The sequence below is a fragment of the Bufo bufo genome, chromosome 8 (assembly GCF_905171765.1).
Source record: "Bufo bufo chromosome 8, aBufBuf1.1, whole genome shotgun sequence".
Taxonomy (NCBI): Eukaryota; Metazoa; Chordata; class Amphibia; order Anura; family Bufonidae; genus Bufo; species Bufo bufo.
In genome coordinates, this window is record NC_053396.1 from 105524162 (window position 1) to 105544698 (window position 20537).

At 44.4% G+C, this 20537-nt stretch overlaps 1 protein-coding gene across 1 annotated transcript in view; it reads left to right on the top strand.

The window, feature by feature from the left end:
• The first annotated feature begins 311 nt into the window (after positions 1-311).
• LOC120977350 (ras-like protein family member 11A-like) overlaps positions 312-20537 on the top strand; it is a 53222-nt gene continuing 32996 nt past the window's right edge. Inside the window, exons 1-3 of the mRNA XM_040405263.1 lie at positions 312-610; positions 9185-9241; positions 10540-10622. Of these exons, the coding sequence (XP_040261197.1) occupies positions 490-610; positions 9185-9241; positions 10540-10622 (261 nt within the window). The 5' untranslated portion in view covers positions 312-489. The remainder of the gene's footprint in view (positions 611-9184; positions 9242-10539; positions 10623-20537) is intronic.

A 20537-nucleotide genomic window follows, 5' to 3' on the forward strand; every position in this document is an offset into this window, starting at 1 on the left:
AGGATATGATTATATGTCAGTTACTTACAACTAGTTGGATAATAAGTTGCAGCACGCAGATACTAAAAAGCAGAATATGGATTTCTTAGTAAAAAGTTGATAAGTTGGGTTTCAAGATCCTTAGTGTTATATCCAGTCTCCCCTGGAAATGTAATGTACTGTGTAGAAGGTTATCTTCAGAATAAGGATCTAAGGAGGAGATACAGTTAAAATCACTATTTCCCATGTCCCCTCCCCATGGAATGTCAATGTAGAACTTCTGATTGGAGGCTGAATGTAGGAATCAGTTTTCACTCAGGCTGGGAAAGAAAAGTTCCCCTCTGCCTTTGAGCGAGTCCCTCAGTGTGGGGACAGTTCTGTCTTGGCTATGGAGGTCTCAGCAGCCTGACCTACATTCAAACAATGATATTGGATTCGAGAAGCTGCGGAACCTAATATTAACACCTCATCATTCCCATTGGACTTTTTCCGTACTCGTCCCCATAGACTATGTCCCAGTATTCCCATAACTATCTACTAGTTCCTATCCCTGAATACCCTCTCTTGGACTGTGATGCTAACAGGAACATCAAGATTGTGGTTCTGGGGGGCAGCGGTGTGGGAAAAACAGGTAAGACTGTAAATGAGTCTAGAGTAAGGACTGATCAGCTCAAAGGCTATGTAAATTGTTTATTCAAGTAGTAGTAATATGCATGATATCGCCAAGAAGATGCTGATGCACTACAGCTCTCATTATCCTCATTTTCCACATGCACCTTTTGCAAGCTATGTAGTCAGATAACTTTGTATATTCTGTGACTGTGTTTTTTTTTCGATATTGCTCGTATTAGTTTCCATAAGATGACATTTCTTTAGCATTTCTGTGTCCAGTACTAGTACAGTTTAGCATAGAGGATTATGGTTGAAACTCAACATTTAAGATCAACGACATGGTACCCCAAGGTACCTGCAGGTTTCACAGAATGTGATTCTTTTGTACATTCTGAGCATTGTAGACAGTTATATGGAGATTATATATGTGTCAAAGCAGAATCAAGAAATGCATATTCATGGAAGGCTCATCTTACTGATCGTGGCCATCTGCATGATATACCAATCACTTTAGGCCTCGTTCACATTTCCATTTTTAAGGGACGTGTGCTATCTGCATTTTCCACAGCACATGTACCCACTGATTTTAATGTGTTTGTTCACACATCACATCATTTGGTCCGTGATGCGAACCAAAAATGTCCATTGAAGTCTATGGGTCCATGAAATACCACTGACACGACACAGGTGGCATCCATGTTCTGTCAGCCTTTTGTGGACCATCGGTAGGAGATGCTCTGGAAATCAATTTTCAGTTGAGCAGTGTCTGTGGAATACGGATGACACACAGAGGGCAAAAAACGGACACTGATGGAACATGGAGAGATTTTCCATACGGCACTGAAATGTGAGCGATGCCTTACATCGCAGTAAGTTGCATGGAACTAGGTGAGCAAATATAGACAGAAATATTATATCACAAGCTGAGATTGCCACAGTGACGGTACTACTATACTAACAGACATTGCGCAACTTATATGACGTGATTTTTATTTGCTCGTTTCACATATTACAAAGTAAAATTGACAAGGAAAAGTTACAGCTGCCACCTCAGTCCTTATTCCTTTGTGTTGAAGCTAGACCGTCAAGTGAGGTCACAGCAAAGTTGCATCAAGTTGTAACTTCTATACATCTTCTTGATTAAGACGCTGTGAGAAGCACGTACAGTGAATTCCTAGTGGCATGTCTGCCACGTAACAGTCTCAAATGTATGCCATCATTTAGCCCATGGCTTTAGACCATGGCCTCCCATTGACATATATGCTGGGAAAAGCTCCCAACATCTACCTCCGATGGAGGCCTGCAGCTTTTCCCATGATATTGGCATGCAGTGAGATATCTCGCCCATAGGGTCAAACATTCTGGTAGTTACCAATACATTTAAGGATTTGTCATTTTTAAAAACTAGCTAAAAACACAGATGCAATAGTGTCTTATGTCTCACCTGGAGGACTTGCAGTCACTGAAAACACAGGTTATATAATTTTATGGCCTCTTTACAATGAAGGGTAACTGTAGTTGGTTTCGGTGCCTAGACAATCAATGCATAATACAATGAGGCCATTATTTGTAACGGTAGGAGGTTTAGAGGCAGTAGTATCTGAGGGGACTCAGGGAACACCATCTTTTTTTCTCTGAACTTTGACTTTAAAGTGTACATTATATTTTGGTTAGAATGCTGTGTCTATTATCCCTGCGCTGTGACATCACTGTAGTCCTTAGCCTGTAGCTATGACATTGCTGTCTATTACTTTTATTCTGTGCAATTCCCCCTGTTCTTTGGCATCACTATGCATATTAGTACAATATTGTGACATCACAGTCTACAATAATTCCTTCCCATAACTTCACAGTGTTTAAAGGGTTTCTGTCACCCCATTAAACCGTTTTTTTTTTCTTTACTAATAATCCCTATAGTGCGATCTCATGATACATAAGCAAATTAATCATTTTGGTTCAGTAGAATTTGCTAAAAATCGATTTTTAAAATATGCTAATTACCTTGCTACCAGCAAGTAGGGCGGCTACTTGCTGGTAGCAGCCGCATCCTCCGATGGTAATGACGCCCCCTCGGCATGCTGAATGACAGGGCCAGGGAAGGGAATCGTTCTCTGCTGGTGCTGTTAGAATTTGAAATCTCGCGCCTGCGCCGTACCTGTCTTCAATCGGCGCAGGCGCACTGAGAGGCGGCCGCTCTCTCGACCGCTCCATCCTCAATGCGCCTGCGTCGATGACGTCATCAAGTACACCCGGAAGAGATTTATTATTAATAATCGTTGGTGGTATAGTGTTAATAACTGTCATTTTTATAAAATTATTTATTCCCATTTCGTTGGTGGTTTTTGTGGCAGCATGCTTATTATGTGCATACTTACCTGATTCGAGCATCCAGCGACGTCACCAGACTCTCCGCCTCCTTCCAGCGATGCCGGCGTCTTCTCTTCCGGGTGTACTTGATAACGTCATCGACGCAGGCGCATTGAGGATGGAGCGGTCGAGCGAGCGGCCGCCTCTCAGTGCGCCTGCGCCGATTGAAGACAGGTACGGCGCAGGCGCGAGATTTCAAATTCTAACAGCGCCAGCAGAGAACGATTCCCTTCCCTGGCCCTGTCAATCAGCATGCCGAGGGGGCGTCATTACCATCGGAGGATGCGGCTGCTACCAGCAAGTAGCCGCCCTACTTGCTGGTAGCAAGGTAATTAGCATATTTTAAAAATCGATTTTTAGCAAATTCTACTGAACCAAAATGATTAATTTGCTTATGTATCATGAGATCGCACTATAGGGATTATTAGTAAAGAAAAGGAAAAAAAACGGTTTAATGGGGTGACAGAAACCCTTTAAAATCATGTTATGACATCACTGTGTACATCATGGCTCAGTTTCATCAGACGGACACCAAAACGCTGCAAGCTGAATGGAGACTGAACTGATGCATTCTGAGCAGATCATTTTCTATTCAGAATGCAAACTGATCCGTTTTGGATCGCTTGTGACAGCCCTGAATGAATCTCACAAATGGCAAGCCAAAACGCGAGTGTAAAAGTAGCCTTACTTCTGTTTATAGATTTCACTTACGGTATTTATTATGCCTGTACCATAATTGTGCCAGTACAGGGATGATACATACAGTGATGTCACAGTACGAAGATAATAAATACAGTGATGTCATAGTACAAGGTAATGAATACAGTGATGTCACAGTACAAAGATAATAAATACAGTGATGTCATAGTACAAAGATAATAAATACAGTGATGTCATAGTACAAAGATAATAAATACAGTGATGTCATAGTACAAAGATAAATACAGTGATGTCATAGTAAAGGGTAATGAATACAGTGAAGGCACTGTACAGAAATAATAATTACAGTGATGTCACAAAAGAATTTCAAAAGGGTTTTCCAAGATTTAAATACTGAGGACCTATCCTCTGGATAGGTCATCAGTATCTTATGAGTGGGGGTCCGACACCCAGGACCCCTGCCGATCAGCTGTTTGAGATGGCTCCGCCACTCCTATTTAAGTCTCGGAAAACCCTTTAAATGAATGCAGTGAAAGCACTGTGCAGAGATAGTACATACAGTGACAGTGCGGGGTCGGACTGGCCCACCAGAGGATCCTCCGGTGGGCCCAAGCTCTGACAATATCGGACCGGTAATAAAACAGGGCCCTTAAGGTCCTATATACAGGGTGGGCCCAAGGTACTTCAGTCCGAAGCTTCAGCATTGTAGTATCCTTATACTGTGACATCACTGCTGGCAGAAAATTCACATGGTTACAGTAGCAGCGAAGTTTATAAAACCTCATCCACAGGCTGTGGAAAAAAATCTGCGCAGATTTTCAATTTTCAATTCATAGTGTGAAATCCACAGCAAAATCCAAGAGAAATCTGCATGTAACTCATGTGGATATTGCAACAGACTAGTCATTCATTTTTTCATTGATTGCGGCAAAATTTGCAACACATTTATCCTGCAGAAATTACAGCCCATGAGTAAGGCTACTTTCACACTAGCGTTTTTCCTTTCCGGCACTGAGTTCTGTCACAGGGGCTCTATACCGGAAAAGAACTGATCAGGCATATCCCCATGCATTCTGAATGGAGAGTAATCCGTTCAGGATGCATCAGGATGTCTTCAGTTCAGTCATTTTGACTGATCAGGCAAAAGAGAAAACCGTAGCATGCTACGGTTTTATCTCAGGCGAAAAAGACTGAAGACTTGCCTGAATTTTTTCCATAGGAATGTATTAGTATTCAAAATACCGGAATGCCGGATCCGTCCTTCCGATCTGCGCATGCGCAGACCTTTAAAAATTAGAAAAATAATTAAATACCGGATCCGTTTTGCCTGATGACACCGGAAAAACGGATCCGGTATTGCAATGCATTTTTCTGACTGATTAGGCATTTTTCTGACTGATCAGGATCCTGATCAGTCTGAAAAATGCCTGATCAGTCAGAAAAAATGATATGCGTTTGCATACAGTTTGCCTGATCAGGCAACGGAACTGCCTTCCGGAATCAAACAACGCAAGTGTGAAAGTACCCTAAGTCCCCTAAAAAGTATTTCCTTGGAGTTAAATCACTGTGTGCTTTCTCAGGGCGTAAGTATGGCGAGGGAATTTGGGAACTAGTTTCTGAGATGGCCCAAAGTGTTTTCTATCACTTAAGAGGCCACCAGTCACCTCTTCTGACATGGTCTGTTTTAGTAATTACTAGCCTTCCCCATTTAACAACAACTGTGGAGCATCTTATTATATGGTGCCATTCCTCTATTATTCCTTCTAGAAGCTTAAAAATGAATTGAGGGTTTCCAGCTGGGGGGTGTCCTGCACAGTCTGGCCCTCGAAGTTGGCCATTTATTCATAAACTTTAAGGAGCAATAACAGAGGAACATTACAACATAAGAATAGATGCCAACAATTGTTATATGATAATGAAACAGACTAGTCAGGAGAGGTAACGGGTACACTTTAAAGGGGTATTTCCATCTAGGACAAAGATGGCATATCACTAGGATATGCCATATGCAGATCCCCCCCCCCCCTCCTGAACGAGGCACCTGAAGTAAAGGAGAGCACGCTGTGCATGCGCGGCATGCTCACCGTTCATCGCTATGGGAGTTCCAAAAATAGCCAAGCAAGCGCACTTAGCAATTTCGGAAGTCTGACAGTGGTGAATGGAGTAGAAGCCACACAAGTGCGGCCACATCTCAACTCACCACTATGGGACTGGTTCAACTATTTTCCAGTCCCGTTCTGGAAATAAGAGCAGGTTCCAGTCACCTATTTGACATTGATGGCATATCCTAGCACTATGCCATCAATGTCCCAGGTGAGCGAAACTAAGCATTCAAAGCAAAATCCGAATTTCCTCGCACTTCGTGGTAACAGAACAGTGTTTCCTAAAATGGCAGCTGCACTTGTTACAAAGTGAAAGTCAGAAACCCGGTAATGCAAGATCACCCATAAGGCCGTGCAGTCAGCCAGTCCGCAGATAGTCATCCCCTGTGATGTCACAGCTCTATGAAACCATCATGCCACGTGGTCTCCGGCACTGTTCTGTGAGCTGAGCATGGGGAGAGACATGGTAAGCGCTCATGCGCTAGGGACAGTGTTGCTGAAAACAATTAATAGAAGATTATTGGACAGGGAGAGTGCAGGGAGATTTATTCTGTGTCAGTTTTACTTATTTATTCCTACATTTACTTATTCCTACATCAGCCGTAAACTTAGATTGCAGGCCAGAAAACAGCAATGCTTTACATATTGCCCCCCCCCCCCCACCTAACCAGTCAAGTCTCTGTTTCAAGGCGCCGCGCGGCCATTAAGAATGAAGCACTATACAGTGTGGTCTTCATTACTAAATAAAAAAGGCATCTGCGGGCACAGCCTCTCCATGTGGCCATACCCTAAGGCACAGTAGCATGGGTATACCTGATTTATAGCGATTTGTGATTAATTAATTAGTAACGAATCAAATTTCTTGGATAACTTCGGTAAAGTTGCCAAGTCAAATTTTTTCAAAACTTTGCTCATCTCTACCCCTTTAAGGGCTCAAGCACACAAACGCATTTTCTTTCCATTCATTTCAATGGGTCTGCAAAAAAAACGGAAGTTACTCCGTGTGCATTCCATTTCCGTATGTCCGTTCCGCATTACGTCATCCGTATTTTTTTAGGATCCATGTTTTGCAGACCGCAAAATACATACTGTCGTGTGCATGAGCCCTAACTTGCATTAAAAGTTGGGGGCCCAGTAACTTCCAGTGAAAGTATTTAGGTGGACAGCTGATTACATTTCTAAAGTTAGGCTACTTTCACACTGGCGTTTCTGGGTCCGCTTGTGAAATCTGTTTCAGGGCTCTCACAAGCGCCCTAAAACGCATCAGTTCAGCCCCAATGCATTCTGAATGCATAAGGATCCGTTCAGAATGCATCAGTTTGGCTGCGTTTGGTCTCCGTTCCGCTTTTGAGGCAGACACTAAAACACTGCTTGCAGCGTTTTGGTGTCCGCCTGACGATGCAGAGCCAAACAATGTAAGTCAATGGGGACGGATCCGTTTTCACTGACACAATATGGTGCAATTGAAAACGGATCCGTCCTCCATTGACTTTCAATGTAAGTCAAGACTTTTTTTGAATGAATAATGCAAACGGATCCGTTATGAACGGATACAAGCATTTGCATTATCGGTGCGGATCCATCTGTGCAGATACAAGATGGATCCGCACCGAACGCAGGTGTGAAAGTAGCCTAAACTGCATGCAAATTACTGCTGCAACTGTACCCGACAAGTTGCACAATGTACAGTCATCATACTTATAAATTACCTTATATCAAAAATAGAAAAATGAGGCAGCACTCCAAAAGTAGGTGAAATGAGGCCTTTCTTTGAGTGCCGCCTCATTATTCTATTTTCGGATTATTATGAGTTGACAGCTCTGCTTTTATTTTAAATGACATCAAATATGTATAGTTTAATGTCTGTATCATGATTTTATATACCACATATGTATTGTTTCTGTCTTGTATAGCTTTTTTCAGTTTTCTTGAGATTTTTATGCGTATACCAACTTAAGCAGCCCAACTTACCACAAATAAAATAATCGTTAATTTCTAACGAAAATTGGTTTTCCCTTAGTCCTAACAGCAGCACAACTGGGGTATTACTGCCCCTGTGGACAATCAGGACAGGTGGAAATTTTATTAATTAAATCAAAATATAGTGAAAATTAACCAATTAGGCCCCTATAAAGACCTCCCCAAACACACACACCATGCGAAATGTTAAGTAATAAACCCACAAAAAATTTGAGGGAGGGATATACGTGTGCTGCTTTTAGGACTAAGGGAAAACAAATTATCGTTAGAAATTCCCTTACGTCCCAACAGCAGCTCAACTGGGGACTTAGCAAGAAGAGATCCTATGAGGGATGGTCTTCCAGCTGAATTGAATTCAAGACAGACCTGCCAAAGGCGGTGTGTTCTGAACTCCTTAAGTCAAGCCTATAATGGTTTACAAATGTAGAGTGGGAATTCCATGAGGCAGCAGCACAAATGTGCTCCAAAGGTATTAGGCTCCTCTCAGCCGTAGATGCAGCTACCGCTCGGGTAGATTAAATGTGAATAAAAGCAGGGGCGCCAATCCCTGAGCGACAAAAGCTTCTCTGATGGCTTCTTTGATCCAACGGCTTAAAGTTGGTTTAGAAGTTTTAAGACCTTTGTTCCTTCCGGCAAAAAGAATGAAAAAATTCTCGGATCTTCGAAAGTCTTTAGTTCTTTCTAGGTGTATTCTCATACTTCTGGCAACATCTAGGATCTGTAAGACCTGCTCTTCTTCTGACACTGGAGATGGATAAAAAACAGGTAAAGAAATGACCTGGTTTAAATTGCGGAAAGAAGGTACCTTAGGAACAAAGGTGTGTGTTTGGGGAGGTCTTTATAGGGGCCTAATTGTATAATTATCACTTTATTTTGATTTCATTATTAAAAGTTCCACCTGTCCTGATTGTCCACAGAGGCAGTAATACCCCAGTTGTGCTGCTGTTGGGACGTAAGGGAAATTTGGGTATAACACTAGTGTGGTAGGATTTAGGTATTGTATCTTATAAGAAATCTCACGGGGGAGTACAAATGAATGGACGTGTGCAGCTTAGATTTTGATTTGGGATAAAGGGCATACATCTGACAATGCATGATGATCGGCTGGAGAGACATTGATAGAAAGGCATGATTTATAACTTCTAATATGACCTTTAAGAACAAATAAAGTTCACAGATTTGCACTAGGACATTGTTCTTTCAAAACTTCTTTTCTGAGCAGTTCACTAATTAAGAGATGTCAAACGATCAATCAATTAGCATGAACAAAAAGTGTAGATTGGTCTAAAAAGCTAGCCTGTCATCACCTCACCACCCTCTAAAATAATTATTGAGAAGGAAAGTTTGCCTATGTTCACGTGAAACCACAATTCATAGGGTGAGAAAAAAGTGCAGCAGGGCAGTAATTTAAGACTCAATAAATATGTATCCTGCGACACTACAAAACATGCACTAATCAAGGGATTTCTTTGTCTTTGTCCTAGCTCTGGTCGTAAGATTTCTTACAAAGAGATTTATTGGAGACTATGAAGCAAACACTGGTAAGTTTGAACAGAGGGCGGAGAGAAGGATCAATTGCCCAGCATGTGCTTAGTAAATGAAGACGTCTTGCATAGTAGCCTGTGGATTCATGGTTGTCTCTTCTGGCATTAGCAAAGGAAAAAACGTGCACAATCAATTTTATCTGAGGACTAGCCTGTCCTTTACCTACACTAATTGTGTTTTCTCCTAGAGCAGAACTTTTAGGTTTCCTCCATTCCTTTGTTGTAGTGTGTATGGGTGTTTTTAAACTTCCAGGACAATTGTGTTATTCATCATCCTATGTAGGCACCTCCTTGGAGGTCATTCATTCAAACCACTGGCCATTACCCTTCCTATAAATCTAGCTTTCTTATATTCCCTCTGAGATTTCCTAACGCCAGTTACTGAGCGCGACCTCTCGGATAATAACCTTTTCAGCCTGTCTTGACATTATTCTACTCTGTAATAATAACTGGGGAGCAACAGAATTGATTCCACAACCTGAAATGGACTAGAAACCAGGTTGTGAATGCTTCATTAGGTACATCAACATGGGACTAAAATGTTGTGGAGGATTTACAGGCAGCAAATCTACAGTGTTAATTGACTGGCGATATGAATTTTAAATCTGCGGCATATGAACTTATGCTGCGGGTTTTCACCATGGATTTCACATGAAATCAACCATTCCTGCAAAATCTGCATAAAATGAATCTGCAGCTTAATCCACAGGGGATTTCTCCAACTCCATTTACACCCCAAATGGACATACCATCACAATCCACAGCATTATTTATAGTCTGTGCAGTGTTGCAATAGGTGACAGAAAGGTGCAAGAAAGTATGCCCATACTGTCCATATTTTACACTGGGGCTAAGCACTGACCTTGGTCACGACACAAGTCGCACGACCAAAGAGATCGCAGTGCGACTCGCAAGTTGCCACAAATGCAACCCCTGAATTGCAAAAAATCCAGCAGTGTTGGATTTTTTTTTGTGATTCTGGTGCCACAGTCATGAAACTTTCGAGTCACGCTACAATCCCATTCAGTTCAATGACTGCACTGCTACATAGCGATCTTTGGTCGTTCGATGGGTGTTGTGGCCAAAATCGCTATGTGGCCCCAGCCTTATAGTACCAGAAATGACTTCCAGTTATTTCCAGTTACTTTCATGTGCTCTAAGACCTGCACCAGATATCTCCGGGAATAAATTTAAGACACCAACATATAAAACACAGCAACATGGGATTTTCTTTTTGAATTTCAATGTACAAAATTGAAGCTCAATTCATAAAAATTTGTTTTCATGCTCTGCAGGTGCATTATACTCAAGAAAAGTGACAATCGATGGGGAACAAATTTCACTTCAAGTGCAGGACACACCCTATGTTTCAATGGAGGTAAGCTATATGATGCTATTAGCCTATATCCATTGTTACATTTTTGGGATATATACAAAATTCTAAATCTACACATCACACATATACTTGTAACTATGGTGGAACTATGATTTGCCAGGTTTTAGTATTTATTGATTAACATACTGTAATCCATTAACTGCTGGGTATAAGAAAGAATTTATGAGTACACTAGAATCCTGTTAAGTCCTTAGTTTGTGGCAGTTGATGTTTGATCCCTTGGTTTCGTAATTGTTTTACAGAAATTCTAAAAGTACTACCGGTTGACTATGATGCCCCCACCCCTTGGAGATTTAGAAAACATAAAATGCTTGTTCATAATATACGACCCCAGTTCCAAAAATGTTGGTACGCTGTGTAAAATGTAAATTAAAACAGAATGCAATGATTTTTTTTTGTGGTTTCCAAAAAGAATTTAACATTTTAATTCATCTGACCACAGAACAGTTTTCTATTTTGCTTTGATCCAGAGAAGACATCAGAGTTTCTGGATCATTGTTGACATATGGCTTCTCTGCATGATACAGCTTTAACTTGCATTTGTGGGTTTCATTGTGAACTGTGTTCACAAACAATGATTTCTGGAAGTTTTCCTGAGTTTTTAATGTAGTGCCGCCTGAGGGTTCTGAAATTGTTCCAAAATTTGTAGACACAGTATTTTGCAGATTTATACCGTGTCCTGATTCAACCCCCCTGATGCACCCCTGGAGTAAGAAACTACACCCCTCAAGGTATTCAAAACTGATTTTACAAACGTCGTTAACCCTTTAGGTGTTGCACAAGAGTTATTGGCAAATGGGGATGAAATTTGAGAATTAAATTTTTTTGCCAAATTTTCAATTTTAACCCATTTTTTCCACTAACAAAGCAAGGGTTAACAGCCAAACAAGACTGTATCTTTATTGCCCTGACTCTGCCGTTTACAGAAACACCCCATATGTGGTCGTACACTACTGTACGGCCACACGGCGGGGCGTAGAGGGAACGGAGCGCCGTGTGGTTTTTGGAGGGCTGATTTTTATGGACCGGTTTATTTACACCGTGTCCTGTTTCAACCCCCTGATGCACCCCTGGAGTAGAAACTCCCTAAAAGTGACCCCATTTTGGAAAGTACGGGATAAGGTGGCGTTTTTTTTTGGGACTATTTTTAGGGTGCATATGATTTTTGGTTGCTCTATAATTACATTTTTGTGAGGCAAGGTTACCAAAAATTGAAATTCAGAAATTTCATCTCCATTTGCCAATAACTGTTGAGGAACACCTAAAGGGTTAATAAAGTTAGTAAAATCAGTTTTGAATACCTTGAGGGGTGTAGTTTCTTAGATGGGGTCACTTTTAGGGAGTTTTTACTCTAGGAGGGCATCAGGGGGGCTTCAAAAGGGACATGGTGTCAATAAAAAAGGCCATCAAAATCGGCCTTCCAGAAACCATGTCGCCCTGCCTTTTAGTGATACAGCAGTTTACGACCACAAATGTGGCGTTTCTGTAAACTGCAGTATCAGGGTAATAAATATAAAGTTTTGTTTGGTTGTTAACCCTTGCTTTGTTACCAGAAAAAACGGATTGAAATGGAAAAGTGCCAAAAATAGCTGTTTTGGCACCGTTTTTACTATTTTTTTTTGACCGTGTTAATCTGGGGGGTTAGGTCATGGGGTATTTTTATAGAGGAGATTCTTACGGACGCGGCGATACCTAATAAGTCTACTTTTTTTAGCCGATTATCTTATGTGGGGGCTCATTTTTTGCGGGATGAGAGGACGGTTTTACTGGCACTATTTTGGGGGCTATATGACTTTTTGATCGCTTGCTATTAAACTTTTTGTTATGTAAGGTGACAAAAAAAAAAAAATTTTGCACAGTTTTTTTTCTTTTTTTGGACCGTGTTAATCTTGGGGGCTGGCTCATGGGGTATTTTTATAGAGGAGATTCTTACGGACGCGGCGATACCTAATAAGTCTACTTTTTTTACAATTATTTAGGTTTTAGACTATATTATCCTTTTTGATACAAAAACATTTTTTTGTATCTCTAAAGTCTAAGGCTGGGTTCAGACCTGAGCGTTTCTACGCACTGTAAAACGCTCAACAGGCAAGAACCAATGCTTCCCTATGGGCATGGTTCTCACCTGAGCGTTTTACAGCGCGTACGATCGCGCTGTAAAACGCCCGACGCCCCAAGAAGTACAGGAGCTTCTTTGGGGCGTCTTGTCGCGCGTTCCCGTACATAGACTTCAGCGGGAACGCACGACAATGGGCGTTCGCTTGTTCCGGAGCCGCGTCTGTAAACGCACATACAATCGCGCATACAGAGCGCTCCATCCCGTACGCTCAGGTCTGAACCCAGCCTCAGAGTCATTTATTTATTTTGCCGATTATCTTATATGGGGGCTCATTTTTTGTGGGATGAGAGGACAGTTTTATTGGCACTATTTTGGGGGCTATATGACTTTTTTATCGCTTGCTATTAAACTTTTTGTTATGTAAAGTGACAAAAAAAAATCTTTTTTTGCACCGTTTTTTTTTTTGGACCATGGTAATCTTGGGGTTTAGGTCATGGGGTATTTTTATAGAGGAGATTATTACCGACGCTGAGATACCTAATTTGTATACTTTTAATAAATGATTTTAGTTTTTACCATTTTTTGGGGTGTCTCAAGTCTGAGAACCAGTTTTTTTTATCCGATGTCAGTGGCTAAATTGGGATATAAATTTAGTACTCCATGGAAGTGTGGTACTCCCTGATGCAACCAATAATGCAGAGGCCCGGATGATCGGGGCACGTATCACATTGAGTAGTGGTGTCCTTCCATATCCCCCTACTGTGACACACTCTGCACCTTTTTTGGGTTTGTCCCTTCTTTCCAGTATGGGGGACCACACCTGGAAAGTGTTGGCCAGGGACGATCCGGGCGCCTACAGTTCCCGAGGTACTCCGGCCTGCTCTTTCCCAGTCCGAAAAGATCAGGGCCTTGAGGACTGCCTCATAGAACTGAAGGAATGTCCCTGTGTTGCCAGCGCTCCGGGACAGCACAAAAGAGTTGTACATGGCAACCTGCACCAAGTAGACCGCAACTTTTTTGTACCATGCCCGGGTTTTGCGCATGGCATTATATGGCTTGAGGACTTGATCAGAGAGATCAACTCCTCCCATATACCAATTGTAGTCGACGATACAATCGGGCTTGAGGACCGTTGCCGCGGTACCTCGCACAGGGACAGGGGTGATGCCGTTACCATGAATTGTGGACAGTACAAGGACATCCCTCCTTATACCTGACCAGCAACAGGTTTCCAGTGGTAAGGGCACGGGTCTCACCCCTGGGGATAGGTACCTGGAGGGGGAAGGTACGGAGGCCGCGTTGATTTTTCCGCACAGTCCCACAAGCGTACGTGGATCTGGCGGCAAGGGACTGGAACAAGGGGATACTAGTATAAAAGTTATCCACGTAAAGGTGGTAACCCTTATATAGCAGTGGGTGCATAAGGTCCCACACAAGTTTCCCGCTAACACCCAGAGTGGGGGGACATTCTGGGGGTTGAATACGGGAATCTCGCCCCTTATATACACGAAACTTGTAAGTGTACCCTGAGGTACTCTCACAAAGTTTGTATAGCTTCACGCCATACCTCGCCCGCTTTGAGGGAACATACTGGCGGAAAATGAGTCTCCCCTTGAACGCAATGAGAGACTCATCAACCGCGACCTCCCTTCCAGGTACATAGGCCTGTACAAATTTGGCCCCAAAGTGATCGATGACCGGCCATATCTTATACAGACGGTCATGGGCAGGATCACCTCGGGGGGGACATGCTGCATTATCTAAATAATGCAGACATTTCCGGATGGCCTCAAACCGGGAGCGTGTCATGACCGTACTGTAAAGTGGGTCTAATAGAGGACGTCCCCACTCCAGTAATGCCTGACACTGGGTTTCTTGACCAGGCCCATATGCAGCACGAGGCCCCCAAAATGTCCTCATCTCGGCTGCACTGACCGGCGTCCAGCCACCGTGCCTGGCCAAAAAGGAGCCCGGGTGTTGAGCAACGAACTGTTGGGCGTACAGGTTCGTCTGCTCCACCATTAGATTTACCAGTTAGTCACTGAAAAAATGACAAAAAAGTCATATTCAATGAAGCCCACTGTGGAAATCTGGATTCCTGATTGGCCTACAAAATCAGGAATCGCGGGCTCATATCGCTCTGGGGTACACCAGACAAGTTCACCAGCAGGGGGCTCCGGTGGATTTAACTAGTGGGCCGGAAAACTAGTACGAGCCCCAGAGCTGCTCGTACTAGGGTGGGCCACAGGGTCCCTAACATGGCGGTCCCCTTGCTCCGCCTCCTTGGGGGATCATCATCATCGCTAGATGATGAGGAGGACGCTGATGACAACAGGAAAGTGGGGTCATCCTCGTCCTCACTGGGACTCTCAGAGTCGGAGGCAATCTGGGCGTATGCCTCCTCGGCCGAGAACGTCCGGCGGGCCATAGGGGAGTGTGTGTCTGCGTGTGTATGTGCGTGTGTGTAAATCTTTATTTGGTGTGCGTGTGTGTGGGGGCACGGGTGCGAACTCACCCTAAAACTAACAAAAAAAAAAAAGACTAACTAAAAAAAAGGGCAAAAAATGTGGAAAAAAAAATTCGAAACTGCTAAGAGTGCCAGCCACAGTCAGCGTACACAAAAAAAAAAAATCCTGCACCCCAAAAAAGTTGGGGGGGGGGGCAGGCGGGGGCAAGCGGCAGCACCCCTGGGGGGTCTCGGGTCACACAGCTGTGCTGTGGACCCCAGACACCCTACTTAGGGTGATGCAATAAAAGTTTTTTTCAAACTAACTTTCCCTTTATTATCCCTGCCTAGCCCAACCTTTCCCTATACTTTCCCTAATTACCTAATCAGATGGGGGGTGCTGCGGCACAGATCGGGTCCTGGTGGGCAAGGGGCACAGATGGGGTGATGCTGGCACAGATCGACGACGACGTGCAGGCAGCTCTCCTCTCTCCTCCGGGCCGGCTCCGGGACGCAAAAGGAGGAGGAGAGGAGCGCTGGCAACATTTGAATCTCCCGCCGGCCCGCCCACCAACCAATCAGAGGCGATCCTGAGAGGTGATGTCACCATCACCTCTCAGGATCGCAGAATGGTGATTGGTGGGGTAAAATCACACCACCGATCACCATCCTGTTCCGGGTTATTGGGTCCCCAGAGACCCGAATAACCCGGAAACGCAGCAAACCGCAGGTCTGAATTGACCTGTGGTTTTCTGCGATCGCCGACATGGGGACCCCCCAGCGCATCTAGCCAAGGTGCCTGCTCAATGATTTGAGCAGGCACCGGGTTCCGATCACCGCCCGCTGGGCGGCGGTGATCGGAACCATACATGACGCACCGGTACGTCATGTGTCCTGAAGAGGTTAAAGCTTGGTTCTAAATCCAGAATCTTGACCCCAGTCAGAACCCATGACTTCAGTATTGCTAAGCCCATTGTGATGTCCACAAGTCACCATTATCACCAATAAAGGTGTTTTTGCAAGGCTTAGATATTGTAGACATCCTCATGATACAGTAGATCATCAATATCAGATTGGTGGGGATCCGATATCCAAAAACAAAACCTTTTATAGTTTCCGGCCCCAGGCTCCCCGGAACAGCTGATCATGGGAGTTTCCGTATGTCAGACCCCCAACGAATCTGAGACTAGTGACCTATCCGAAGGATGAATAATCAGTATATAAGTAGTGGAAAATGCGTTCAATCACTATTGTACCAGCAAAGTACCTTTGGCTGTTGATAGAAATCTCTCTTGAACCCCCTAACAAATATAGTCGTGCTATGCCCAGCAAAATGATTAACAATGAACATCATACTACAACATGCTATCAAGGTATTATAATGTTCAAAAAAAGCTAATACCCAAAGAGAACAGTTTTGGTGGGCTCACTCTGTTCAGCCCTGAGCAATAAGGATTTTGGACATTAAAGCGTACATAAACATTCAACTAAATTTGGTTCCAAAGTGTTAGGCCCCTTTCACACGAGCGAGTATTCCGCGCGGATGCGATGCGGGAGGTGAACGCATTGCACCCGCACTGAATACCGACCCATTCATTTCTATGGGGCTGTGCACACGAGCGGTGATTTTCACGCATCACTTTTGCGTTGCGTGAAAATCGCAGCATGCTCCTCTTTGTGCGTTTTTCACGTAACGCAGGCCCCATAGAAATGAATGGGGTTGCGTGAAAATCGCAAGCATCCGCAAGCAAGTGCGGATGCGGTGCGATTTTCACGCACGGTTGCTAGGAGACGATCGGGATGGAGACCCGAACCTTATTATTTTCCCTTATAACATGGTTATAAGGGAAAATAATAGCATTCCTAATACAGAATGCTAAGTAAAACAGGGCTGGAGGGGGTTAAAAAAAATAAAAAATCATTTAACTCACCTTTATCCACTTGCTCGCGATGCGGGCATCTCCGTCTGACTCTTTTACTGTATAGGACCTGTGGAGAGCATTAACTATAGTTTAAGGACCTGGGATGACGTCACTCCGGTCATCACATGGTACGTCACATGATCTTTTACCATGGTGATTCACCATGGTAAAAGATCATGTGACGTACCATGTGATGACCGGAGTGACGTCATCGAAGGTCCTTTAGCCAGGTCCTAAAGAAAAGAATACAGAAGCAGATGCCGGCTGCGCTATCAAGTGGATTAAGGTGAGTTAAATTATTTTTTATTTTGTTTAACCCCTCCAGTGCTATTTTACTTTTCATTCTGTATTCAGAATGCTATTATTTTCCCTTATAACCATGTTATAAGGGAAAATAATACAATCCACAGAACACCGATCCCAAGCCCTAACTTCGGTGAAGAAGTTCGGGTTTGGGTACCAAACACGCACGATTTTTCTCACGCGAGTGCAAAACGCATTACAATGTATTGCACTCGCGCGGAAAAATCGCGGGTGTTCCCGCAACGCACCCGCGCATTTTTTAGCAACGCCCGTGTGAAAGAGGCCTTAGAAATACCCTAAAAATAATTTACTACCAAAAGCGTCCCACAAAGTTCGGGCCTCCTGAAGTGCTGTTCACTACGGCGTGTACGGAAACCGTACACCTCATACATGGCTGTTGATTTGCATAACATATACTTGGTGAGAGCTGTCCTGACAGAAGTACACCTCACAGCACCTGCCTGTGCCCTCCACTGAAAGCTCTGCCATAGAACATCAGTGCAGGATACCCTCTGCACAACACACCTCACAGCACCTGCCTGTGCCCTCCGTTGAATGCTCTGCCATAGAACATCAGTGCAGGATACCCTCTGCACAACACACCTCGCAGCACCTACCTGTGCCCTCCGTTGAATGCTCTGCCATAGAACATCAGTGCAGGATACCCTCTGCACAACACACCTCACAGCACCTGCCTGTGCCCTCCACTGAAAGCTCTGCCATAGAACATCAGTGCAGGATACCCTCTGCACAACACACCTCACAGCACCTGCCTGTGCCCTCCACTGAAAGCTCTGCCATAGAACATCAGTGCAGGATACCCTCTGCACAACACACCTCGCAACACCTGCCTGTGCCCTCCACTGAATGCTCTGCCATAGAACATCAGTGCAGGATACCCTCTGCACAACACACCTCGCAGCACCTACCTGTGCCCTCCGTTGAATGCTCTGCCATAGAACATCAGTGCAGGATACCCTCTGCACAACACACCTCGCAACACCTGCCTGTGCCCTCCACTGAATGCTCTGCCATAGAACATCAGTGCAGGATACCCTCTGCACAACACACCTCACAGCATCTGCCTGTGCCCTCCGTTGAATGCTCTGCCATAGAACATCAGTGCAGGATACCCTCTGCACAACACACCTCACAGCACCTGCCTGTGCCCTCCAATGAAAGCACAGCCAGAGAACATCAGTGCAGGATACCCTCTGCACAACACAGCTCACAGCACCTGCAATGAGCAGGACCGTAGTACAGTTAGGCAATTATGCAGTGGGTCAGGATATGTGTAGAAAAGTCTATCGTTTGTTCGTGACGCCAATTGCAGTTTGCGCAGGGTACTGTTGCAGGGCCCTTTAAGATATTGTAACTCATGTACCAGGTGAGGAATGCCAGAGTGGGGATAGTGTCTCTGTGTAATGTCAACGGTGTCTCCTACCTTGGTACGGCTGGACTCCTGGATCCTGGCTCACTTGCAATAAAATGAGTGTTGCTAGTAGGAGTAATTGAGGAACTTGGTTGTAATGAATGAGATCCAGACTTGTAATAAAGTTCAACTTGTCTTTACTGGTTGAAGCATAAATCCGTATGAGATACAGCATTAGCCTTAGATCCCAGCAGGTATTGGCAATATGTGGCAGGAATCAATATCTCTTCTGCTTCTTATCATATGCCTGGAGAATCTGGCAGGTATCTATCTTCTGCTCTGTCTGTCTTCTGCTTGATATGGGCCTGACTAGCTGAGGAGGAATTTGGCTTCTCCTGGTCTCTGGATCTGTACTCACAGCTATGCTCAGAGGGAATGCTCTTCCTGGAGGACTGGAGGTGCTGCTTGCTTTCTACCAGTACTGAGGCTGATGGCTCAGTCTGGGAATGGAGATCTTTGGCCTCAGCCAAGGCTGGCTCCAGGGTTGGGATGTATCCTGTACTGATGTTCTATGGCAGAGCATTCAGTGGAGGGCACAGGCAGGTGCTGTGAGGTGTATTGTTCATAGGGTATCCTGCACTGATGTTCTCTGGCACAGCTTTCAGTGGAGGGCACAGGCAGGTGCTGTGAGGTGTATTGTTCATAGGGTATCCTGCACTGATGTTCTCTGGCACAGCTTTCAGTGGAGGGCACAGGCAGGTGCTGTGAGGTGTGTTGTGCATAGGGTATCCTGCTCTGATGTTCTATGGCACAGCTTTCAGTGGAGGGCACAGGCAGGTGCTGTGAGGTGTATTGTTCATAGGGTATCCTGCACTGATGTTCTCTGGCAGAGCTTTCAGTGGAGGGCACAGGCAGGTGCTGTGAGGTGTGTTGTGCATAGGGTATCCTGCACTGATGTTCTCTGGCACAGCTTTCAGTGGAGGGCACAGGAGCCGCGGATCCGCAAAACACGGAAAGCGGCAATGTGCGTTCCGCATTTTGCGGACCGCACATTGCCGGCACTAATAGAATATGCCTGTTCTTGTCCGCAATTGCGGACAAGAATAGGACATGTTCTATTTTTTTGTGGAACGGAAGTGCGGACCCGGAAGTGCGGATCCGCAATTCCGTGTCCGGGCAGCACATCGTGCTGCCCCATAGGAATGAATGGGTCCACAAATCCGTTCTGCAAAATGCAGAACAAAATTGCGGACGTGTGAATGGAGCCTAAAAGGTCACTATAGTCCCAGAACCAGTACAGTTTAATGTAGTGGTACTGGTGTCTATAGCCTGTTCCTGCAGAGAAAAGACACTATGCAGTACCTGTGGTAAAGGAGCACTATAGTGCCAGGAAAACAAACTCATTTTCCTGGCACTATATAGTTGTTAGGAGTGGGGCACCCTCGTGTCCCCCTCCCACTGGGCTGAAGGGGTTAAAACCCCTTCAGCCACTTACCTTTCTCCAGCGCCGCCACTGGGAACTCTTCTCCCCGATCCTCCTCTCAGCTGCGCATGCGCACTTATTCAAAACTATGTTCCGCGTCTTCCCACTGTAATTTTCACAGTGAGAATCGCGGAAGCACCTCTAGCGGCTGTCAGGGATACAGTTACAAGAAGCTTTATTAACCCCTAAGGGAAACATAGCAGTTCTTTTAATTGAAATGCTGAGAAAGGGGTGGAACATATGTGATATGTGATGTCATGATATGGGGAGATCATCTGATAAGGGGGGGGGGGGCAATTTTTATCTTGCCTA